Source organism: Synchiropus splendidus, chromosome 4, assembly GCF_027744825.2.
Source record: "Synchiropus splendidus isolate RoL2022-P1 chromosome 4, RoL_Sspl_1.0, whole genome shotgun sequence".
In the NCBI taxonomy this organism is placed as follows: domain Eukaryota; kingdom Metazoa; phylum Chordata; class Actinopteri; order Syngnathiformes; family Callionymidae; genus Synchiropus; species Synchiropus splendidus.
In genome coordinates this window covers 19,153,580-19,177,237 of record NC_071337.1, presented here as the reverse complement: position 1 = coordinate 19,177,237, position 23,658 = coordinate 19,153,580, and the positions used below count along the sequence as shown (strand labels likewise).

The following is a 23,658-nucleotide window of genomic DNA, read 5'->3' as shown; positions in this document are numbered from 1 at the left end:
AAGTACCCGTGATGTACGATTAATCAACACCAGCAGATTGTGTTCTTTGTCTTTCAAGCTTGATAATGTGTATAACATATATAGTGTGCCAAAGAAAAATTAATCCAGGACAACAATGTTATATTTATCTTCTTTCATTTTATATAAATTGACAGAAAGCTAAGACTGGGAAATGTTAGCTCTGATTTAGTTCTGACTTTCTGCTAGTACCGTTTAATATGTTTGAATGAGGCAGTTATTCTCATAATGAGAATTTCATAACTCATTTCATAACTCCCTACACTGCCGGTACTATTTTTATTCACTGGCGTCTTTTTGGTGGGGAGTTTCTGGCTGGGATCACTTCAGGGAGTCAGAGAAGCATTAATGGTGGATTATATTAAATTGGGTTAGATGACACAATCCACATTGTAGGGGAACAGTGAAAAAGAAAATTGCTGTTTTTAGCTCATCCAGTCGTCCTGTCTGGTTGTGTTTTGGAAGGTGAAAGCCATGACCGTCAGCCTCATCAAAGAGAAAAATCGACTATTTCATTTATTTTTCTGTATCTCCATCCTGGGTCAAATCTTTAAAATGTTCATGAAAATAAATCATTGTAATGACACATATTATCTATTCTTTTCACGTAATAATTAATTATATTTGTAAGTATAAATATAGAATTAGAAATACAGTTCAATGTAAATATCACCCTAGAAGGACAGCAATTTTCCTCGCATGATCTCGTCGCATCAGTGTAATTCTCAAAAATCAAATAATAAGGGCTGCAGACGCTTGGTAATACGGGGGCAATGAGGTTGCACTTCCTCTCCTCGCCACTAGAGGCCAGTGCTCCCCATACGTTTGACTCTGCAGCAGCGTGCCGGGGATTCCAGCTGCGTCTCCTCATATCAGCACTGACACTCAACAGAAGACTTCATTCACTCCAGCGAGACCAGAGGGGACAGTCTCCTTCCTCCACATCTGTCCTCACCAGACACAACAATTTCTGGAGCGCCGTAGCCAGTCACACCTCCTGTTACAGCGGGAATTCCTTCATTCTCAGCTGCCTCCGGTGAGTTTACCTGTTTACTCTCCACACAGCCACCGCTGTGCTCCCAGGAAACCTCGACCTCGTAGTTATTGCTAATGCCGTGTGGTGGAAAACATGTAAGCCTGTTTGTTTTGACTCAAGTTTACTCAAGTCTTGTTGTGGTCGCCCTCTTTCGTCCGAGCGGACATATTTGGAAGCCAAGCGCTGGACCGGTTGTTACATAATAGTTCACATGTCAGAGGAGTTTGGGGTCTCTCTCTCACACGTACACACACACACACACACAGTGTACACACCACTGCATATCATTCCTGGATGGAAAGGGTCCCCCTGCATGATTCTTGCCACTATTGCTGCACTCACTGACCTCAGGGACCCCAGTGAATCATTTTCTAAAACAACACAATCTTTGTCACATCACCACCTGACTTCAACTACTTTGACAAATTCTCTAAGTCACTGGAGATACTGTATAGTGAGAAGCGCTTTCATCCTGGAGAAACTCAACGTTGATCCACTGCTGTTCCTCATGGAGGAGAAGCCATGTGAGATCTTATCAGGGGTTGTTCTGGGCAAAACTGCGTGGAGGAAGAGAGGAGAGATCATGCCATGCATGGGTACACTTTAGGGTTATTCCCCAAGAGAATTGATGAATTGTGCAAGAATAGATTTAAATCATTCCAACATTGTAAATCTGATTGAGTTTTCATTGAAGCAGCGCCTCCACTGCAGCTATAATGTCCCTGATCGTGAAGCTCAGTAGAACATACGTATTTAACTGATGATATAATGCTGACCTTAGTGATACAGGAAGTACCCGTTTAGTGTCAGGTACATAGTGACCTGAAGATCATGATTGCATTTGGGAACATCTGTACTGGAAAGTAAAGGAACTCAGGAAAGTCATTGCGTCCAACTTAAAGGCAGTCAACAGTGTTCTACCTTAAATGATTCTGATCACGGTCTCAGAGGACTTCCTCCTTACCTTCGACAATCATTTCGCAACTGCCTTTTGAGAGAACGCAGACTTTCCGGGATACTCTTGTGCTTTGTCCGTCTAGTTCGCGCTCATTGTTTGATGCCTCGCTCATATCCCAGTTTCCACATCCCTGTCTCACTGTTGTATGTTTTATTTGTACCTTAGAGTTGGAACCCAAATCCCCAAAGAAACTTGCCTTGGCTCTATTATTGTATTTTCACACAGGAGTGTCAGTCCCGCTGCTCTCTGCATGCATTCTGATGACAGGCTTGTGGTCCACTGTCTTTCTATAGCTACAGCTGCATCTCGTCTCCTCCTAGAGTTTGGAGCACTCTGGTCTATAATCTGACTTGACCACGGCACCAACACCCTGATTTATTTCTGTCTGGGCAAGTGTGTGCCCAGTTTTATCTGGACCTCAAAGAACAATGTCTATGACTGTCTAAGCTTGGATCTGTCATCTAGTTTGAAATGCTGTACATCTGTTTAAGTAATCTGCATTTGACTTGACCTTATAGAGGAACATTAACTCGACACTGAAGGTTGAACTCTATTTGGCACTGGTGATGACAACCCAGTCATCCCACTCTACTCCTCAGTCTTCACCTCATCCAGAGGATCCACAGCTATCACCACATTCTACCATCTCAGGAACATTTCCAAACTCTGTCAATCCTGACCTTGTCTGATGCCACAAATTGAGTCTAGCCATGACTATGAAGATGGAAAAACTGGAGGTACCACTGAAATTGATCTACAGACAAGATGAGGAGACTCATGGAAAGACCTTCTCTGCATATTTTTTTTTACAGAAACCACTATTAATTCATACCTCATACTGAGGGAAGTTTGGCCACCAATATACGAGGCCTGCAACCACCTCCATGATCCTTCACACACATTCAAACGAGGGAAGGCCACCTAAGACTTAGGCCACCACGAACCCCCTACCCTCCCTTATACAAACTACTCAACCATGTGAGCCACTGCCAACCATAAGCCTTTTTGTTGATCCCATGGCAAAACTGTGATTCATGGTGAACTAATTCTGATAATCTTTATTGTAATTCAGATGTGAGAAGTGAGTTAACATTACCACATGCTGTATTTACTGCTGGAGCTCAGTGGTTAGATTTGTCAAGACAGCCTCTTGGGTCACAGCAGGCAAAGAGGTATAGGAACACCAAGCTATGGAAATGGTGTCTCACTTGGATTTAGTGTTGGAATTATTAGCTAATGTCTGTTCTACGCAGCAGCAGAATATCGCATGATATTGTTTTACACGAAATCTTGGAAATATCTATTTTTGCAAAAACCACACAGCCCAGTGACAACTCAACTCAAAATGCTAATATCTGTGTTGACATAAGTCAGAGTCTAGAATTTTTGTTTTGGTAACGCTGTGGTTTCACCCACCAGCCTCCACTGTACTTCGAAGCCGAAACTACACCCTTTCTTTTGGAAAATGCATCTCTGTTTTCACTTTGTTTGAATGTGCTCTCACAATGTAGCAGCGAACTGACTGGGTTTTTAGACAGGATGACTTCAGGACACCTTAACTGCTTGTAACGAAGGATGTCTCTGGTTGGTGAATCCCTGTTGCTGCTGTTGCATAGGAGACAGGAGTGTGACTGCAGTGGTGTGAGTCTGTAGTTGCGTGTGTGACAGGTGTATGATTAAAATGTGACAGTTTGCTGTGCATTGGCCCACAGACCAGTCAAGGTGCCTAGGCAAATCACTGTATGTGGTTATAACAGGCACCACAGTTATGGAGGAAGGGGTGTTAAGGTTGTGGAAGACATTGAGGTAAGGTGGTAGGGGAGAAGTTTTGTTGGCCAGATGTCAAGGACGAGACAAAAAGAGACACGGATGGATGGAATTGGAAGGCCAGATGTTTTGGACAAGTGGCGATGAGAGACTGGAATGCACCTGAGTAGCTGTGTATGTTGGGGTGGAGGGAAAACAATAGATGATCAGTTGGGGAGGGAGAATAGAAGGAGTGGTTAATGTGGAGGGAGAGGTCGATCTGGTGAGTGAAAGCCAGTTGTTAGTGAGATATTGGAAGGTGTAAAGGAAGTTGCTATTGAGTATGTCATGATTAGCTCAGCTCAAGACAAAGAGCTTTGACTATGACAGATTGATTACTATTATACTTGAGCGCAATGATCGTCAGGTTTCAGTAATGATTGTACTAAGGTCTGCATTCAGCCTGTCAACACGTCTTGTCATGTGATCACGTGGTGGTCTATTGTCGAGGATGGTCCTGGCCAAGAAGAGGATAAATACATTTTGGTTTTACAACTTGGTGATCAGTGGTCTTTATCTCATCTGCTGAAATAAAGAGACCAACCAAAGAGACCAAAACAATATACTTCAGAGAGGTACGTCCATCCACCTGTCATTCTTCTGCCCCACGAATTAACACAAGATGAAAAGAAGAGAAATCTGTGATAGTTAACAACTATGGAGAAGTTCCTGAAAAGAAAAAAAATATTTTTATGGCGACACTTTCATTTACACTTTGCTTATATATTCTTTGGAGCTTAAATAGCCTATATTATTTTCATTTTATGATAATTACACATGGTTTTGTTATATTTATTTCATCCAGATTTTTTTTTCCAATTTTGTCAAGTGTATCTATCAAGTGTGTTTTTTTTCTTTTTTTCCTTCGTAAATTTGATGACTATAACTTGTACCTGGTTCTGCTGCTGCAACTTTTAGATGACAATTAAATATCTTTGCAATGATCACATGGTTTCATGCCATTTCACAAGGTTTTGGTTTGTGTATGTGCAAGTAGATTCAATATGGTTATTGATCACAAATGAAATCTAGACTAATAAATAAGTTCAGTTCTATTACTTGAATGCCCATTTGTTCTGGGAAAGGTGAGCCCCGAGATCAGAAAGGTTAAGAACCCCTGATCTAGAACACAGATGTCAGATCCCAAAAGGACTGTGCGGGTGCAGGTTTCCGGTCCAACTGATCAGGAACACAGACTACAACCAATCAGGTGTCTGAATTCAGTTGTTTTTCAGTCTGCTGCTGTTTATTTCAGCTGACACCTGATTGGTTAACCTTTACGTGCTTGCAGGCTTGGAATAAAAGCCTGCATCCACGTGGCCTTTTGGAATTCTGTTTGACACCCCCGATATGGAAGGTGCTAAAAGATTGATGGTTTTTAGTATTTTATGAAAGAGAGATTCATCATCCAACATCATGCGGTGTAGGTGCTAGATGTATGTGGGTGACTATTTGGACCACGAATCCAGAATCAACATTAAAAGAAATCCAGATGCTTCAATTCCTCTGTTCTTTTATCAAGTTATGAAGCGAGTGAAACATTGGCTCATTGTTTTCCTTTGACCAAACACCTGGTAAGGGTGTTTCATTAAGTTCTCTCCGAGTGTTGTTATAAAAATCAAACTAAGGATAAGTGTAGTGGAGGTTTGTGGATCAAAATCCACATGAGGCACCATCTTGTATTTTCTTTTTGAATCGATTTCCTTCTCAGTCTGTTGTCATCTTATTAAACAGACTGAAGTTGTTGTTCCAAATGAACAAATTCCTCCATTTTCGACTCCCTTGTCTCCTCCTCCTTTATCTTTCTATCTCATACCTGAATGGCAGCTGAGGGAGAGTAGGCACAACAGTGCATGTGTCCGAGCCAAACAGTTGGTTTGAATCCAATGTAATGTAACTCAGCGCTTGTGAACCTTTCTGTGTGAGGTATGTTCTCCTTGCAGTAATTTCCTCAGGGCACTCTGGTCTCGTGCCACTGTCCAAGAATCATACAGGATATTTGATGATTCGGAATTGTCCATAGGCATGAGTGGTTGTCTGTGTCTGTTATATATATGTTGTTTTATATATGCTTTCAACTAAAAGTACTTGGTTGACATGTAAACTCTGTCCTGTTCCGCAGACGCTGCATCAGAGAGGAAGACAATGGCCGGCTGAACCCAGATTGCACTGATAAGTTGGCGAAACTTCACTTGCTGTTGTGGACCTCATGGCTAAGAGCCCAGAGGTGAAGCTGGCTGTATTTGGCAGGGCTGGAGTTGGCAAGTCTGGTGAGTCCATATTTGGTTTCAATTTTGACTGATGTGCAAATGGAATATTTTTAATAAAAAAGTGGCAGATGATGCATTTGAAAGTTAGTGAGCTGCCAACATTGATTTTAACTTTATCCCTGGCGCTCTTGTCTTCCTGCAGTTGAGGTTATATGTTTCCAATCTCTGAGGGTTTAAGCCCGATGATAAAACAGTCAGATCATCAACTACTGAAGCATCTTCAGGAGAGACTGCAGAGGGAATGAGTATGTTTGATGTGAGCAATTCATGCTTGTGATTGAAATACTTGAAGAAATTTCATACATTTCTACGGATTGCATATTCATATACAGGTTGAATTGAATTGTTCAATAGATATAAATAAAACACAACTGCAAAATGCTTCAAGAAGTACAAAATAAAAAAAGACATCTCAGTAATGGACAAAAACAAAAATGTAAATGAATATGTGAAAGACAAAATCAAAACAATATGATGATGAAATAATGACATTGAACTGAAACGATGTTTCTTGGGGTTTATTAATGGAATTAAGGAATAAAGTTGCAAAAAAATTAAACATAAAATAAATACAAACACAACATAATAATTATCATTAAATAATTAACATGTTGAGAAGAATACATATTTCCTTCAAATGTATGACTGACATCTTCATCATCAGAACTTAAAATACATCAGATAATTTTTTTTAATTATCTTGGCCCAGAGCTTTGTTGCGATTGTTTGATAAAAACATTGTGCCGTAAGTAATGTTGTATGCCTTCATCTCTCATTCTCATGTCTACTTGTCATGTCTCCTCTGACTGAGTCTCAAATAGTTTCCCACCATCATCCACGTCTGCGTACGTTCCTCTCATCATCAGCAGGGGAACAGTAGGAGGCTGTTTTTGCTCCGACTGAGATGGAGCCATTATTCTTACCGCGATAAAAGTGCCATCATTATCTTTAAATCTACATTCCTGGAGTAGCTGCAGGCGTTTAGCGACTAGCATGCTAACTCACTCCATATGTCTCTCCATGCAGCAGATCAAGTCGAGTCACTTCTGTGCATAAATCAGCTGTTTCTAGCATGTGGAGGAAATAAAGTGAGTCATGATCATGTTGAGGAGCAGCTAGAAGACACTATCATGTGGCTTGTTATATTTATATGGATGTTTACTACTGTTGTTTTGTATCGTTATCAAGAAATCATGCTGATGCCAAGTGCAGCACGACGGGGCCAAATACAACCCTTTGACTGATCCATCTGTCTGAATGAGTTCACTTACATGGCGCTACTAGCCACTTCCTTTGCCAAGATGTGAGCATATTTTTTGATGACCTCGACTATAAATGAGTCTGTACATGGATGAAAGGATAAATGAAACAATGCAGGGAAAATAATGGAAGGAAAGTTTGTCCCGTTAAAGGAAGGAGTACAATGAGGAATGAAGGACATGAGGATAGGAGGGAGAGAATGAAGCAGAGAAGCATTGAATGAAAGAAGATCTAAAGATCAGTTGGAAAGCAAATATGTATGTAGGATCAGAAGGCAGAAATGGATGAGTGAAAGCAGGATTGCACGTTGACAAAGCCCAGGTTAAGTAAAGAATGGAGAAACAACAGGTAGGTAGGGAGGGAGCTGGTAGAGAATTAGACAAAGTAGTCGGTTGGTTGGACAAAAATGAGGCAATGAACAATGAACTGAATGCAGAAGGAGAAATGTGAAAACTGCCTGATTCTTGCCTCCTCGCCTCCATGTTTGGGTTGACAGACTCACCGCAATTGTGGCGCTTTCATGACTGGTGGTCCCTTTAGCAGCCGCTGCTAATTAATCTACCTCTGCAGCAACTCACCTCCCACGTCCTCCACAAGGAAGACAATTCAGCCTTCATTCTTAAAACACCTCAGATGTTTTCAGGTTTGTGTCGAGCCACAGCGTGAGCTTGTTGTTGATTTAAAATCACAGTGAGGCCGTTCATAAGAGAAAAAGGGAAGAAAAATGAGCTAATGACTGAAGGGTGATGATGATGTTGGTAACAAATGACTTTATATATAAAGTGTTGTATTATTATTACGGTTGTTATTATAATAGACAATAATATGCTGAAGGCCCAAGGGAATAATGTAGAAATGTACAATGAAAGAAAATTAAGTAATGCATGGAATAACATCTTCTTTCCATTTATTTCATATAAATCAATAACAGAAGAAAGTGAAGAAGGTCAAACAGTACAAGGAGGGACAAACAGGGACAGATTAAAAAAGGAAATGACGGACAGACAGCCAAAATACAGGAAGAAAGAAGGAAAGTAGAAGGGAATAAAAAGCGACAGAAGGCAAGTCATGACACAGTTAAGACAGACAAATTGAACTGGAATGGAGAATAATGAAAAGAAAGAGTGGTTGAAAGAATGAAAAAGTGAAGGGGAAAGCGTTGAAATTGGTAGGGCTATGAGGAGGAGTGGATGAGGAGAAAGAAGGAAAACATGTTGGAAAGAAAAAAATGAATGATGTCAAGTTCAATCGTAGAAAGAAAGAAGGAATAGGGAATTGGGAAGGAAGGAGAAATAGAAACAAGGATTAAGGCCTACTTAAACAAAAATATTAGGCGAAGGGACACATTGATGAGAGGTGAGAAATAAATGAAAGAGGAAAGTTAGACTGACAAAAAGGAAGAATGATTGAATGAAAAAGTTGGAAAAATAAAGGATGCTGGAAACTGAGATATGTAAGGGAAAGAATGGAACACGGTAAGAAGATGGGGGGAAAAAGTAGCAAAATAAAGAAAAACTAGAGAAAAAAGGTGTAAAGAAGTAAGGATGAGTGGGACAGAAGGACAGTTTGATGTATAAAGAAGGATCAAGGCTTTGAAAGAAGGACGGTGAAGTAAACCGGGTATAAAAAGGAAACAAAGCAAACAGGTGTTGTGCCTTGAAACTTCTGGCTGCAAGGTGACGAAATGAAACGATATCTTTGACCATTTCTCCTGTCAATCTGCGTTTGAACAATGCTCGACACATGGTTTGACTCCCCCTGTTAATGGCCACCACGGCAACATGTGACTCGTGGTTGCATAATACTGCTCAAGTGGTCTAATCAGCGTGTCGGAGGAACAGTTTTGCTCTCCGGGACAAAAGATCTCGGATGTTGTGAAAGATAAGTGCAGGCAGTGTTGGCGGTGGGCGTGTCTGAAGGTCGTTAGAGAGCTTAATGTATTTTGATCTGCTCTGAAAGTGTCTGGATGGCAGCTCTGACATTAAGTGGAGAGGGAGGAAAAATCTAAAAAAAATGTACTGAACTGAACTGAATGTAAAATCTTTTTCTTCCACCCTGCTGAGGTGGAATTGCTGCGGCAATATAGGGGTCCAGAGTCCCCCAGAGCGTTTTCTGTTCAACTGGGAGACATGATCTCACCAGTGCATCCTAGGTCTGCCCCAAGGCTTCCTCCCGGTGAGGTGTTCAATAAATCACTTAAATAACCTCAAGGCTCTCAATGTCCTCTGGCAGCCGAGTGCTCCTTTGTTCTGAGAGGAACAGGGTGTAATTTTGAAGTACCTGTAGAAGATGAGCGCCTCCATGCTTCTATATACCTGCCTCTCCTCCGACCTTCTGTTTTGTCAGATGTCATTTCCTTCTGTCTGCCAGAAGCACGTATCATTTCAGTGTCTTCTTTCATTCATGATCGTGTCACAGGAAACAGTGGGCTTCATGATAGTGGTTTCATCCTCTGGAGTATTTATAGATCTCCCCTCCCACACTACTCAACTGTATTGTGCGCTTGGTGAAATCGGAACGCTGTCGGCCTTGTGACTCATCACTAGTTAATAGACATCCGGCTTTTAACGACCTCTCCGTGAACATTTAATATTTCAGGATGGATCAATTAAAAGCTTCCGTCTTCATCTCCAAAGAGAGTCTGCGCCCTGACGGTTTAGTAACACTTTTAGTCACTTATATGTCTTGCAGCCAGGAACTTTGACATAATAAACATTTAATTTGAGTTTCTTCAAATATTCGTGGGCTTCACCAGGAACTTTTACCGATTGGTTTCACCTAAAATGTCATGACTTGAGAGATTGGAATTTTAAAAGCTGTTTCTACGACCAGGAAACTTGGTGTTGGTAGAATCTATACACGCAAATTGTCTGGACATTCCAGTGACATAATACATTTCATAAAGGGAAATATATCAAGAGCAGTACGCTTTCAAGACTTCTAACTGTCATCATCGTGTCCCTTGAGAATTTTTTTCAGCCAGTTGGTACGACGTCCTCATCCCAGTGGTCCCATAAATCCCATTTTCTTGTTCTTCTTTCTTCATGGTGACAAGATACTTGACACCTGTATTTCTACTTTTGGTATCAATTCATTCAGCTCTGCCCAAAGAAGTGCACACGGTGCATAGACCAAACTTTGAGGACTACACGCAATGCACTGTATTGACGACCGTGACCCTACGAGTGTAGGTACAAAATGTGTCTGGGCTGTCACCAGCGGATGGCGTTACACCACAAAAAGATGAATATGTGAATATGTTGATGATGCCAGACTTGTTAGTCTTTATGATGTACTCTTTCATCAAGTCTCACTCTTCACCTGACACAAAGGCTCATATAGAAATCAAGACCCGATGTACCATATCCTCAGTGTGAGCTTTAGTGGTTGTTCTTGCACGCTTATCCACTTCCAAATAGTCTTTGGTTTTCAGAAGATCTCTAATAAGCAGCTATCACTGCTGTTGTGACTCAGAACGCAGCATGCACTTGTGCGCAATTTTCCCAAAACACACGTCCTCTTCCAAACAAAAACACTTTATCAGGCAGAATTTGGTGTCAAACTCTGTAAATTCTGTTTTAATCCGCCAATTCAGCGGTTCTGGCCAATCGCGGCTCGGGCCAGCAGGCCAGGGGCTTCAGTCGAACCCTCTGATAGTGTCATTAACAGGCAGCGGCATGATCTAGGAAGAAACCTAGGAAGAAATGTCAAACCTAACTCTAGCAACAGATTTGACACTGATAGCAGCACAATGCTTGCGTACCTCACCACTGGACACCTGTCCTTGTACTGTAGATGCACTGCCCTCATATACCTCTCTGATGATGTGTTGATTTTGTTTTTACTTTTAGATACATAGCTAATCCAATTGTTGGTGTGAAGTGAAATTGTCGCCACTGTCTTCTGACGTCTTCTTTTCTGCTGTCAATTGAGACGGGAAACAAAAGTAGCTCAGGTGTCCTATTTTGGGTGCCGCTGGCCCCAGGGGAAGAAAACTGCTCTTCTTTTCTGACATTGTGTTCATAGAGCTCACTCAAAGAGAAAGGTGGACCTCAACAACCATTCAGAGCTCACCAGCATTCAAGCTAGTTGAAAAGTTGACACACATTGTTGGATTGGATTTGCAGTTCAACAGTTCACGGAACACCTAAAATATTTGTATTCTCTCTTTGGCTTTCCCAACACTTGAGTTCTCATCATAGACAGGTTTCTTTTATTGTTGTTACTCAGTTTTAAAAATTAATTAAGTGTAGTTTGCAGAATCATCAGAGTTGTACGAATTATACCAACAACATTTCAGCAAAGCGACATTGCAAAAATAATGACCTTTTGAATGATATTCTACTGGTGAACAAGTCGCAAACATGTATTTTGAAAAATGTTGACCAATGACGGTAATTGATACAAGCCATAAGAAACATGGTGCATTTGAATGCAACCAGTAGCACCAGCCAAGTGTGTCTGGTCAATTCACTGTTAGCGTGACCTAAATAATGATTTAAAAATTTGAGCCATAATTACATGGGATTTGTCATGTAGTGTACACGAGTAGTAAGAGGTTATTTCTGTATTTTTTTCTGAACTTGAAGTAACATTAATGGAATGTTGTCTCCATTCAGTCATTCATGCTCTTCCTTTCATGAGGTTAACCAATGTACTGACACCATGGACAGGATGCTGGGACATTGGAAATGTTACTTGTTCAACACTATGAATGTACTGGGAAGATAGCCATTAGCTCAATGAGCTAGTTTTCTTTTTGGGGTTCCAGCAGAAAATCTTGTGCCTGTAATCTGTAACATATTTATTTATGTATTTACCAATAGCATGATTTGTTGCTGAAATGTGAAGGTACTATGAAAGCAAAACAAAGCAAAAAAAGGTTGATGTTTTGTTACTTTTTGCTAAAATGCCACATGAAAACAGGATGGTCTTGTTAAAATAACTCTTCATCTTCATGTTTGGAATGATTTTGATCCGTTGACTCAACACTAGTTCTGAACCTCCTGGAGGTTCACTCAGTCTTTGGTTTAACAAACAGGCATACAAAGAGTGTTGAGGTCCAAACCACTCTTGACTTTTCCATGAAGTCTAATACAGTCTGCCGCTGCTGCGGAAAGCGTTTATCCCCCGGAGTTTGAACTGTTCTGGAGGTAGAAGTGATTGCATTAGTGGAGCTCTGTCATTATCCAATAAAGCTCATGAGGTAAAACCTCAAATTTAATGATACTAATGAGGATCATTTCTTATATGAGCAAACCAGTCAGCACTGACAACATAAATAATATTCTCTCTTGGGCAATTATAGTTTGGAGAAGAAATGCCATGCTGCAGTTATCTGGGGACTGTTGTAGGTAATCGTGTCGCCTTAGCCCAAATATTGGTCTGCTCCAGTCACTGAAACCTACAGTCTCCAGTCAATGAATCTTTGTCTTATAGTACTCCACAAGTAGCCTCGAATAGGGTTGGGGTCACATCACACTCCTGAGGGTTTATCGTAGCTCCCATAATATCACCAAATTATCCATTTATCAAGTGGAGAATTTTCTGAACGATTCAAAGTTAAAGTAATAACCCTTGGTTGAAATGACCTCTGCACACAGGTTCGATGTAATGAAACATTTTCTGTTGCTTATCTTCTCAGTATCCACTGCAATGTGTCTTGAATGGGAAAGCCTTCCCAGTTATACATTTTTAGCAATTCCATGCCTTTGAACATGCTTTCCAATGCCATTTACAACTGTGAGTCAGAGCACAACATCACAATGTTTCCTTAGTCCACATATGCCGTTTACGAGCCCCAAATCTATTTTTGACAACTTTATTGCTCTCTTTCAATCACATATTATGTTCCTATTGTTTACTGGAGAACATTATCCTCACCCTCATCGTGGTTCACTTTATTGAAGGGAAAAGCTAAAAGCTCAAGGGAATGAAACACAGTGATGTTTGATAGCTTAATTGCAGACGAAGTTATTACAAGCTGTTGGCTGGATGCTGCAAAGTCAATTGTGGCAAGTTCACAAAAGAAGGCATGTTAATGTCCGTCCAACTGCGAGCCAACTGGCAGATCGCGCTGTTATCAGGGGAAGTGTTTTCCCTTGTTTGTGACTCTTTCTCGCTCGCTCAACCTTGCTTCTTTGTTCTGTCGTGTCCTGCAGTGGCAGACATGAGATACGTATTTTAGACAGGAAATTGACTGATATTCTCTCTGCTAATGGCCAGTTAGGGTGGAGGAAATTAGCCTTGTTTCTTCAGAGCTGATTATTTCTGGTATCTCATTATTCTTAATGATGCATGACCACCAGGGGTCTGCTCTGGGCAGTCACTAATTGATGCTCTGGTGATGAGGCGACACGGTCTTTGAATTGGTCAGTCAAATTTAAATATTTCATCTATCCATTTTCTGCTGCGGGGTCTGGTTCACGGGGCCAACAGTCTCAGCAGGGACGCTCAAAGACTCAGACTTGGAGGTGCTGATCAGCATTCCATCCATTTCACATTCAGCTGGGAACCGTCCCGGTGCGAGCTGGAGCTCGCTGTTTGATGACCCCAAATAAGACAATGTTATCTGCAAAAAGCAGAGATCGGATCCTAAGGTCTCAAGATTTAGACCCCCTGCCACACGGATCACGGATCAACATCTACAAATTATGTCCATAAAAGTTATGTCGAGAATCGGTTCGAAAGGGCATAGCTGGAAGATTCCAACTTCCACTGGAAACAAATTTTACTTAAAAAAATATGAGGATTTATTTTATGTATTACTGTAACACCTAAGTAATGATAAGTGATTTACATCACTTCTTATATGTCTCGCCATCATCAGTGATTTCCTTTCTCATGTTTTTCCCATGAGAGTCTCAGACAGAAAGAGCTCAATTAAATTTCTCAGTGAGAATATTAAGTATGGCAAAAGCTGATCAACAGGACTTGTAGTCGATAGAAATCTCTGAATAGTCATCAACTTCTTTTCCGCTTTTTGTCTGTCAATATTCCCTGAGAGGCTTCTGGGGGATGCAGACGTGCCCCAGAGAGAGGAGGAGGAGTTGAAGGAAACTCTGGGAAAGATCTCAAACTCTGACCTTCTGTAGCTTTGCTCTGTTTATCCACAACTAGATAAATAAGGTATTTTTTATTTGACCTTCTTTGTCGAGCAGCATATTTCCTACTGGGTAATAATGGGTAATAACAAATTTTGCAACAATTCTTAAGTCTGCTTTCTACATGGAGAAGTAGTTCCAGTTCTCATGTGGTGGCTGGCGGACTGACAGTGAGTAAATAAAAATAGTTGCAATAGTTATAAATGCCTGCCTAGTTTTGTAATTTCAATAGGTCAGTAGTGATAACAGTAATACACACATATTGGTGCTGATCTTGCTGCCTACTGCATTGTGCGGCCATAGATTACGCACATCACGGTCACTCAAGGGCACCAAATAGACCAAATATGCCAAATATGGCTGGTGTTGTAGTCAAAACATTATCATGACTGGAGCGTGTCGAGGCAGAGACAAGACCAAGGGATTTGGATATCAAGGCCACGATCAAGATATTTGAAGGTCGAGACCAGAATCTGTATTTTACCAACTATGCTTACCAATTACAGCAGTTTTCTCTGTCAGCCGGTCTTCAGTCGCCCAGCCCAAGACCACGACCTAAATTAAGTGGTCTTGAGACTGGTCTCTAGTACTAACTGTGGTGGGCTGTATACTCAACTGACCAACAGTGTAATCCATAAATCCATACCTCAGAGACTGGAGCATACCTATTTACAACAACCTCTAGACAGGACTCTACTAAACCTGTCCATCTCAACACAGAGTAAGAGACTATCCACTCTCAACATTTCTACAAAAGTAGATTTTATAGAAGGTCTTCTGAGGACAGATTTGGCTCTCAGACTAGCACTTCCACAGCTGGACTGTGTGACGTGACATAAAGTGACACAAGCACAATAGAAGAAGAACTGGACTGTAGCCACACTGATGGGTCAGCACACAGGGTCAGCACATAAAGAGGTGTTTTCGTGACCTCAAGGAACCTTGAACGTTCATCTGATACATGAAAATCAATAATGTCTGCGCCTTGTGTGGTGCTTGTTTCAACTAAGCGAAACATTCTCCTGCTTGGAACAAAAGCAGCTTTTAGCTCTCAGTTTGAGGACCTGCTTGGTGTAAATCTGTGATGGCCCAGCACCTTTGTTTTCATCTTTGGGCTCTAGCAACGGGGTATTGAGTTTGTCACTGTGCCAGAGTCCACATGTTATGTGGCGACAGCTTCAGTGAGCATGGTGGGGATTTTTTCAAATAGCCATGGGAAGTAGATGTTGTGATGTTGGAGGGTAAACACTGTCAGCAGGACACAGATTTGCCCTCATGTTGGCCTTGATCATTAGGCAATGAACTTGGTGAAAACACTGGCTGTTATTACAAAAAGTACTGTTTAAGTAAGGACTTATAAGTAAGGACTGTGTCATTAACAAGCGCAGAATCCTTTCTTGCGTGTAGCGATCGAACACAAAGTGTGGGTAGGCTTTCCTTAAATTGAAAGCTATTTAAGAAGATTCAGAACTCACCAATGTCTTGCGTGCAATGTTGTTTTTCTTCTTTTGGCATCTCCCATCAGGGGCTGCCACCGCCTCCTACACTATCTGTCCTATTCATGTCCTCACCACATCCATGAGCCTCAGTGTCTGTTGTCCTCCTCTCCTCTCTCCTGGCATTTCCCAACTATCTGTCCTATCCAATCCAATAGTCTCAAGCAATCTCAACCATAGCTTTAGTCATGCTGCCTACTGGAAAATCCATCAGAAAATGTGATACTGGCTAGTTCTGGAACAGTGTGTTGTCTTATACTAGCCATTTTTCTTTGAGTTGATAAATTTTCAGCAATGCATTCAGTTATGTCTTTTGTGCTTTTGTCAATAGCTCAGCCAGGGAAGCGAGCTATAATTGGAAATGTCTTTCTCTTTATGTTTCTCCTTTATGCTGCGATATCAAGCCATGCACACAACAGTGACAAAGTGAATGATAAAGGCCTTCATTTCCTCAACAACAGAGTGGAAGCTTAGCAACTTTTCAGTCAGTCTTATCAGCAGCTGCCATGGTTGTCTAGCTCAGAGAAAACTACGTTTTAGCCAGGTGTCTCTTCTGGTCGACATGCAAGCAATCTCAAAATGAGTCACAGAGGATTTAGCAGAAACCAATGTTGGATGAGATGGAACTTGTCATTAGCATTTAGATCAATTCATGTGTCTAGTGTCCAAATGCTTGACCTAATTCCACGTCCAGAGTGTGGTCATTTCACTCCCATTAACTATTCATTTTCTCTCCACAGCTTTGGTGGTGAGATTGCTGACCAGGAGATTCATCTGGGAGTATGACCCAACACTCGGTAAGAAAATACAGATTTCACATCAGCGGCCACTTGTGTTGCAGCCTCACAACATGATGGTCGTGCATTAAATTCCAACTTGAGTCAGTTCTAGATGTAGCTTTTTCCCGTGTTTGTGTCTATGTACGGTACTCTCATTTCCTCCCACTCTCCAACAACATATATTGGTTTTATATTGCAAACAATATCTTCATAAGTTACAAGCATCATCGCTCATGAAATTGTTCCTCCATAAGCTCCACAGAAGAACACATCCATGCCCAAACCACGGAGGTGTTGTAGCGTTTGTATATTCAGTTTGTCACCTGCTGCTCACTTCAGCTTTTTTTTGGCATCTCAAACTGCTCTTGAGTCCTCAACGTCGTTTTGAATGGAGCTGCTTTTAGTCTAATGACATGGTGGCAGCTGTCACACAGTGGTTGTCTTTTAGCATCGCTGCAGGGAGGAAGCAAGTGATGTGTGGGGAAGGTGTGGAGATGTGATAGAAAAAAACGAAAACCAATTTCAAGACACAGCTGGATTTATTTTCCCACGTTTTCAAGTTGAATATTTCAATATGTATTTCTGCAAATGATAAAGCCGCTAAACATATTGTAATGTTGACAGAATTCATGGGTTTTTTTTTTAATTAGTCTTTATTCACAAATGACGCCTAATTACATGTAATAATAAAGAATATACTGTGAGTTGCCTGCATGTTATAGTGCATTTATTCACTTACTGTACTACATTATACTATACTATACTATACTACACTACACATGAATAAAACTTTAAAACGTTTGCATCAATTTATATTTTTGTTTTTTATTTCTTTCTTTCTTTTTTATGACCAATTACTAATTTCAATTGCAATTGCTCCTTAAACTTATTTATGTACAAAACAGTTTTATTCAATGGTAGTAAAATGTTGGTATATATCATTTCTCTCATTCATATTTTCTCAAATATGTAAAAAATAGATATTATGAATTCATAGAAATTCATTTTAAGAACTTAACAATGCATTTTATTAAATATGTCACTGCCTCTTCAATCGATAAAATACTTGTAAATATGCAAGCATAGAAAAGCGCAAGATTTTAGCTAATTATTGTTTTCTTCATCTTTCTTCATTAAAATACCTGCATTCAAAATACCCGACGAAGAGTTGTAGAGATTTATCATAGTAGGTTGAAAACATGCAGTTTGTCTACCAAGTTCGAAACTCAGATCTGAAGCAACAAGTCTAAAAATGCCTCCCGATCACAAATGGAATGCTGCATTACCATGACTTCTGTCCTCAGTCCTCCTATGAAGCCTTGAATAACGACCGATGGATTATTGATGCCTGCAAAATCACCTCTTTAGTTTCTTTGAGCCTTTCAGGAATGATTGATAGCCTCTTTAAATCTTCTGGGCTCAACCCCCCTGTCACTCAGAGAGGGTCGATAGGGACAGTTTCAGTGCTGTGTGCAGGAACCAAAATAGTTTGTCTCGCGAGTCACAGTGTGAGACTCAGATCCTCGGCGGCCTCCGGCCTGATGGATCATCTCCTGCAGGCCTTTGCTGACGTCACCACTGGTCTCTCTGGAGCAGGAAGACGTGCAGCAACACTGATGCACAGCATTTACTGTGTGTAGATTAATATACCGTCTGTCGAGCTATATAACATTGATGATAACAACAATCCCTTATAGTTATTATTATTATTATTATTACACATAAAGCTATTTCACTTAAATCTCATGCTGCTTCCTTCCCACACCAGTGAGCACCAGCCCAACATTGGCTGTGAATAGGACATTCCTCCCTTCGATGTTTGGTTGTGAATTTCTCCAGTGAGGAAAAAAACAAATATTTGATGGTCATGTTTGCTACTTTTTATATCTTTATTAGAATCCACATACCGACACCAGGCCAACATAGACGACGAGGTGGTCACCATGGAGATCCTGGACACTGCGGGGCAGGTGAGTCTGAGCAATCGCCGAAGCTATCACACAAATATCCGTCAAAGAAGCCGGCAATGTTTTCCTACTAATGAGTTTCAGGAATTGAGATGCAATTAAGAAAGCGAAAGCCCTGCGGGTGATGATGTTCCGCAGGCAATGAAAAAAGATAGTAGACTCAGTGTCATTGACGGCTGACAAGGTCAGTTGCTGGGCATCAGAGGAGCAGCACTCAAGGGAAGGGAACCGGTGTTCTGTCCAAGAATGAGTGGTAGAAGTACTGTATCTTTGGATTCAAAAAATATCTGAAACAGCCTCTGTTTGAACTAATAGGCGTACTTGAAGGGTAACGTGAGACGAAGCACCGCTGTCAGATTTGTAGCTTTGATGTTGACTCTTGAACCTCTCGACGTTGGTGTCCTTTCGCCAGCGACACGTTCCTGTCTCTCTGACGGATGGTGTAAACTTCCAACTGGTATTTTGGCGGCTTAGATTCCAGACACTGCTGTAAAGCTTCCCTTGTCGTTTTCGTTGCTCTCCACATGATTTGTGCAGATGGACTCCTCATAAATACCCGGCTTGTGTCGGTGGAGTGTACAAACCCTGTCCTCTGAAGGAATGTAGTTTTTCCTTCTACCAATAACTGAGATGAGAACCTGTAAGCCGCCAAGGATTAAAGCAGAGTCAAAGACACCCGACGTTTGTTCTTCTGAAGTGAAAACACATGTCTGACTGCTCATGCTCCTCAGGTGTGGAAGAGCTTTTAATAAATGTCTGACAGGAATTTGGGAAACTCTGCGAGTCTTTCTGTCAATGGAGCGCATTACATTTAATCACAGCAGGGGAAAGGGGAGTCGACAGCCTAGAAAAAACAGCCTAGAAGGTGGCAGTGAGCAGAGAACTTGCGAAGTAATGAGTGAAGTCCAGTCAAGGTAAACAAGTAGTCATGGAGTAGAATGTGTATCTCCGACTGCAACAGAAAAAGAAATGAATCAGTTCAGTAACAGTTTATGGTGGTGGCACTCAAGCCTACAATGGTCTTTTGATGCCGGTGGTTTTGTTGCCAGGTTTTTCTTTCAGTGGTTGGGCGGCTGGGTTTGTCTTCCAACTATGAGTTTACAACAATGTGGGAAGCACTGGTGCTGCAGCCTTCAAACATAACAGAGCTTGCTTTTCTGCTTCTTCCCAGGAGGACAACCAGCAGAGGGAAGGTCACATGCGCTGGGGCGATGGATTCATCATTGTCTACGACATCACAGACCGAGGAAGCTTCGAGGAGGTGGCCCCGTTGCGGCACTTTATGGAAGAAGTGAAGAAGCCCAAGAATGTGCCTCTAGTCCTCATCGGAAACAAGTCCGACCTGGACCACGTGCGACAGGTCGGTACAGATGAAGGCGAGCGCCTGGCTGCAGAAATGGCCTGCGCCTTCTACGAGTGTTCGGCGTGCGCAGACGAGGGGGGCGTGGTGGCCGAGGCTTTCCACGAGGTCTGCAGGGAGGTGCGGCGCCGCAAGGCAGTGCAGGGGAAAGCCCGACGTCGCAGCTCCACTACGCACGTCAAGCAAGCCATCAACAAGATGCTGACCAAGATCAGCAGCTAGGGAAGTGAAAACAAACATTTCGTGGGGGATACGAGACATTTGAACCCTAGGAAGATCCCCAGTGCAATATTTCCATGTTTGCTGGAGCGAAATGATATTCAAGATCACTTGGCTCCACTTCAATGAAGCCTGGTACAGCAAGACTTAGACAACATTCATGGACGTCGAAGGAAGACAATATCACTAATATGTGAGAGATCTGGCAAATAAATCTTGTAGTTTGCCAAGCTAGCAAACAGTTACCCAACGAGACATCAGAGCGGATCTGAGACCAAGACATCTGTAAATATCTCGAGCACAGGACAGCAGCAAAGATTTCCCGTCTGTGTCATGTCAGTGGTGTTGTGACTTCAGCAGCCATCCTAAAATAGTGGACAGGAAGTGGAGGAATGGAAAATGTGGTGAAGTACGACCTGTGATGTGACGTTACGTTTTCTTCAGCGACAAGTGTGTTCGTGCCTGCTGTTTGTCCTCCAATCACGAGGGAGTCTGTCTTGCTGCAAACCAGGAGTCTGCAACCTCAAGGGTCTCCACAACTTATCTTTGTTTCTCACAAGTGACACTTGTCCACCCGTGACAGCAACACAGATCAATTTGAGTCACTTTTTCCCTCTGCTTTTGAGTTTATTAGGTCTTTACGAAAGCAAAACATGATTTTGTTTGACATTTTTACATGATAATAATTTCCTCCGATGTTGGATTCTTTTTCTTTGTGGCGCTGATTTGTAATAATTGTTGTTTTTTTTTTGTCTCAACTTTATTTCCCAACAATGTTCTCATTATATTTAATGGTAACAAATTGCCGCAACAAAGTGAAATAAACCATTTTTAAAAATGACACAAAAAACAAGTCAATTAAAAGAGATCTGTTGGACAAATGTATTTGATCTCGTCCTAGCAAGAGTCTCTGAGTGACCAGTTGTCACGACACAGATCAGATGTTGTCCAAGTTCACATGTGAAGCTTTCATTTATTCATTGGTGATCTTCCCTTTATTCCCTCACTAGACTGAAGTTAATCCCAGCTCCTGAAACACCCTTGACACACCACCAGTCCAAGACACTTACGAACACACACACACCACCACCTTTATGGGGTCCACTCACCGCCATCATGCTTTCCCCAGCCTCTCACCCTAAACCTAACCATCCCAAACAAATGGCTGACCTTAACCAGGACTCTGACCCAAACTGAAACTCAATGATAATGACCTAGCTATTTTGATGTTTTAATGCTTTAATTTATTTGCCACCGAAAATGCACAAAGGTCAGCACAAAGAGGTGTTTTGTCAAGAATTGGTTCCCACAAGGACAGATTAAACAAGCGCACATGCATACACACACACCTTGAGATAGATTTGAGTCACCTTGTGTTTTTGGACTGTGGGAGGGAAACAGTGGATTTGAGCCAATTTTTCAGTGGTGAAGGTTGCAGACTCCTGTGCCGAAGGACGTGTTGTTGCCTTAAACGACGCCGCTGCTGTCAGTCAGCAGTAAAGTTTCTGTTTGTACTTGTACATGTTGAAAATCAATAAAAAGAATGTATCCATCATTGAGCTCTTGGTGACTCCTGCCAGTCTCCTCCAGTTGAACAGAGGCGAGGAAATGGAACTGGCCTCTGGACAGAACATTCCACTTCATGTGACTCCGGAGGCTGAAGTTTGGGAACAGCAGAGAGGAGTGGCACGTCCACATGGTGGATAATTACTGGAGGCTCAAATCCCATAATAAGCAGGTTAAACCACCAGCACTCCTTTTCATGTCTATTTTTACCCACTGGAGTTTTGTAACTTTTCTTTCAGAAAGTTGCATTGATTTTTGGATGATCTCTTTTAAAATAGACAAGAATACACTTTGTTAAAATGGTCCCTCATGTTGCTCTGAAAGGCTGTCAGGGCATGAACACCAACCAGTGCTGTTCATGGTTGGTGTCCTCTTTAGGGACTGTGGGAGGAAACCAATACAAGCGCTTGGAGAACACACATAAAGACCCAGGCTCAGTGCAAACCTGTTGCTACAGTCTGGAGCCAAAGCCACCAGGCTAACCACTAGGAAGTACATCCAGAAAAACACATTATTCCACGTCTATGCTAATGGCTACACCACTAAATCCCAAGTTTATTTTTCAGCTAACTGTGCTGTATACGTTCAGAGGGAGGTCATGTGACAACATGCCGTCATAGATACTGCCACTGAGTTTTTAGTGATCCCCCAAAAAGTACAATTGCTGGTGTGGGTTGTTTACACAAAACACTATGAGTGAAATTAAGGATTCTACGCAACAGTCAGCCAGGAACCAGTGAGCGAACTCCCCCGAATGTAAGCCCAATCTTGCAAGTTGATACTGTACAACCGGGGCAGCAGCAGAGGTTCTGCTCTTGTCATTTGCAGCTGAGTTTATTTATTTATTCAAAATTAATAACATCAAATGAAAGAGACTTCATAAACCCAAAATTTGTACGATTGATCCTCAGCAACGGTGACCGTATTTTGGCCTCTGCATGATGATCTGTGAATGAAGGGACTTGAAACATGACAGTTCAGTTCTCACGTCCATGGCTGCTGACATCATCAGATGAGCCAGTTGGGCGAGAACAGAAGGACAGAAAGGCCACTTCTTTTTCTGTCAGTACGCAGCCATTTTCACTGTGGTGGGAAGGGTGGCAGGGGGGTGGTTATTGGCAGTCCATTCAAAATAACGGTGAGTCATGAGGTTGTGTTTGGGAGGTGAAAACTAGAGTCACGCAATTTCATGTGACTTCTTATGTCTGTATTTGCAGAGGCGAATGTCCAAATCCAAGTCAGGAAAATTCTTGCGAGCCTTGGCGTTGTTGTGCTTGTGAGTGTGATTAAACACGTTTGGCTCATTCAGACCTCTTTCACTCCTCAGATTGCACCAGATTAGCTGGATTAGTTCCACCTGCAGCTTGTTAGCTTCAGCGCTTATGTATGAGTGACGCTCTGTTTGTGTCCACACTTGGAGCTGATCGTTTGTTTTTAGATGTGCTGCTCTTCATGCTTCAGTGTGGCCGATCCTGAACTCACCTGGGACAAAGTGTGTGTCATATTTTCAGACAACTCAAGAGACAACTCTTGAGTTATCCGTCAAGAGATTATTGACGTCAATATGTCACTTCTAATTTTAACAAGGTTGGCTAAACTACCGAACTGTGTCCAAAATAAAGGAGTAAAAACCCTGGGTGGCAGTGGAGGACAGGCATTTTTGGTGGAACGTTTCATGATCATTATTCATATATTTGTTTCAATCATGACTGACATCTGAAGTTGTGGTTGTGTCACTTTGTTTGGATTTGACGTTCATATTTATTCTGGTAGTCATGCGGCAAGCCATATACAAGCTTCTTAATGCTTTATTTGTATTT

General features: G+C 41.7%; 1 protein-coding gene across 1 annotated transcript; it reads left to right on the top strand.

Annotated features, from left to right (window-relative positions):
- The first annotated feature begins 892 nt into the window (after positions 1-892).
- Positions 893-21,818, top strand: rerg (RAS-like, estrogen-regulated, growth inhibitor). Its single transcript, XM_053862648.1, has 5 exons — positions 893-1,054; positions 5,941-6,088; positions 16,688-16,744; positions 18,623-18,696; positions 19,865-21,818. The coding sequence occupies exons 2-5, from the start codon at positions 6,028-6,030 to the stop codon at positions 20,273-20,275; spliced, it is 603 nt and encodes a 200-aa protein (XP_053718623.1). The 5' UTR covers positions 893-1,054; positions 5,941-6,027; the 3' UTR covers positions 20,276-21,818.
- Positions 21,819-23,658: the final 1,840 nt, after the last annotated feature.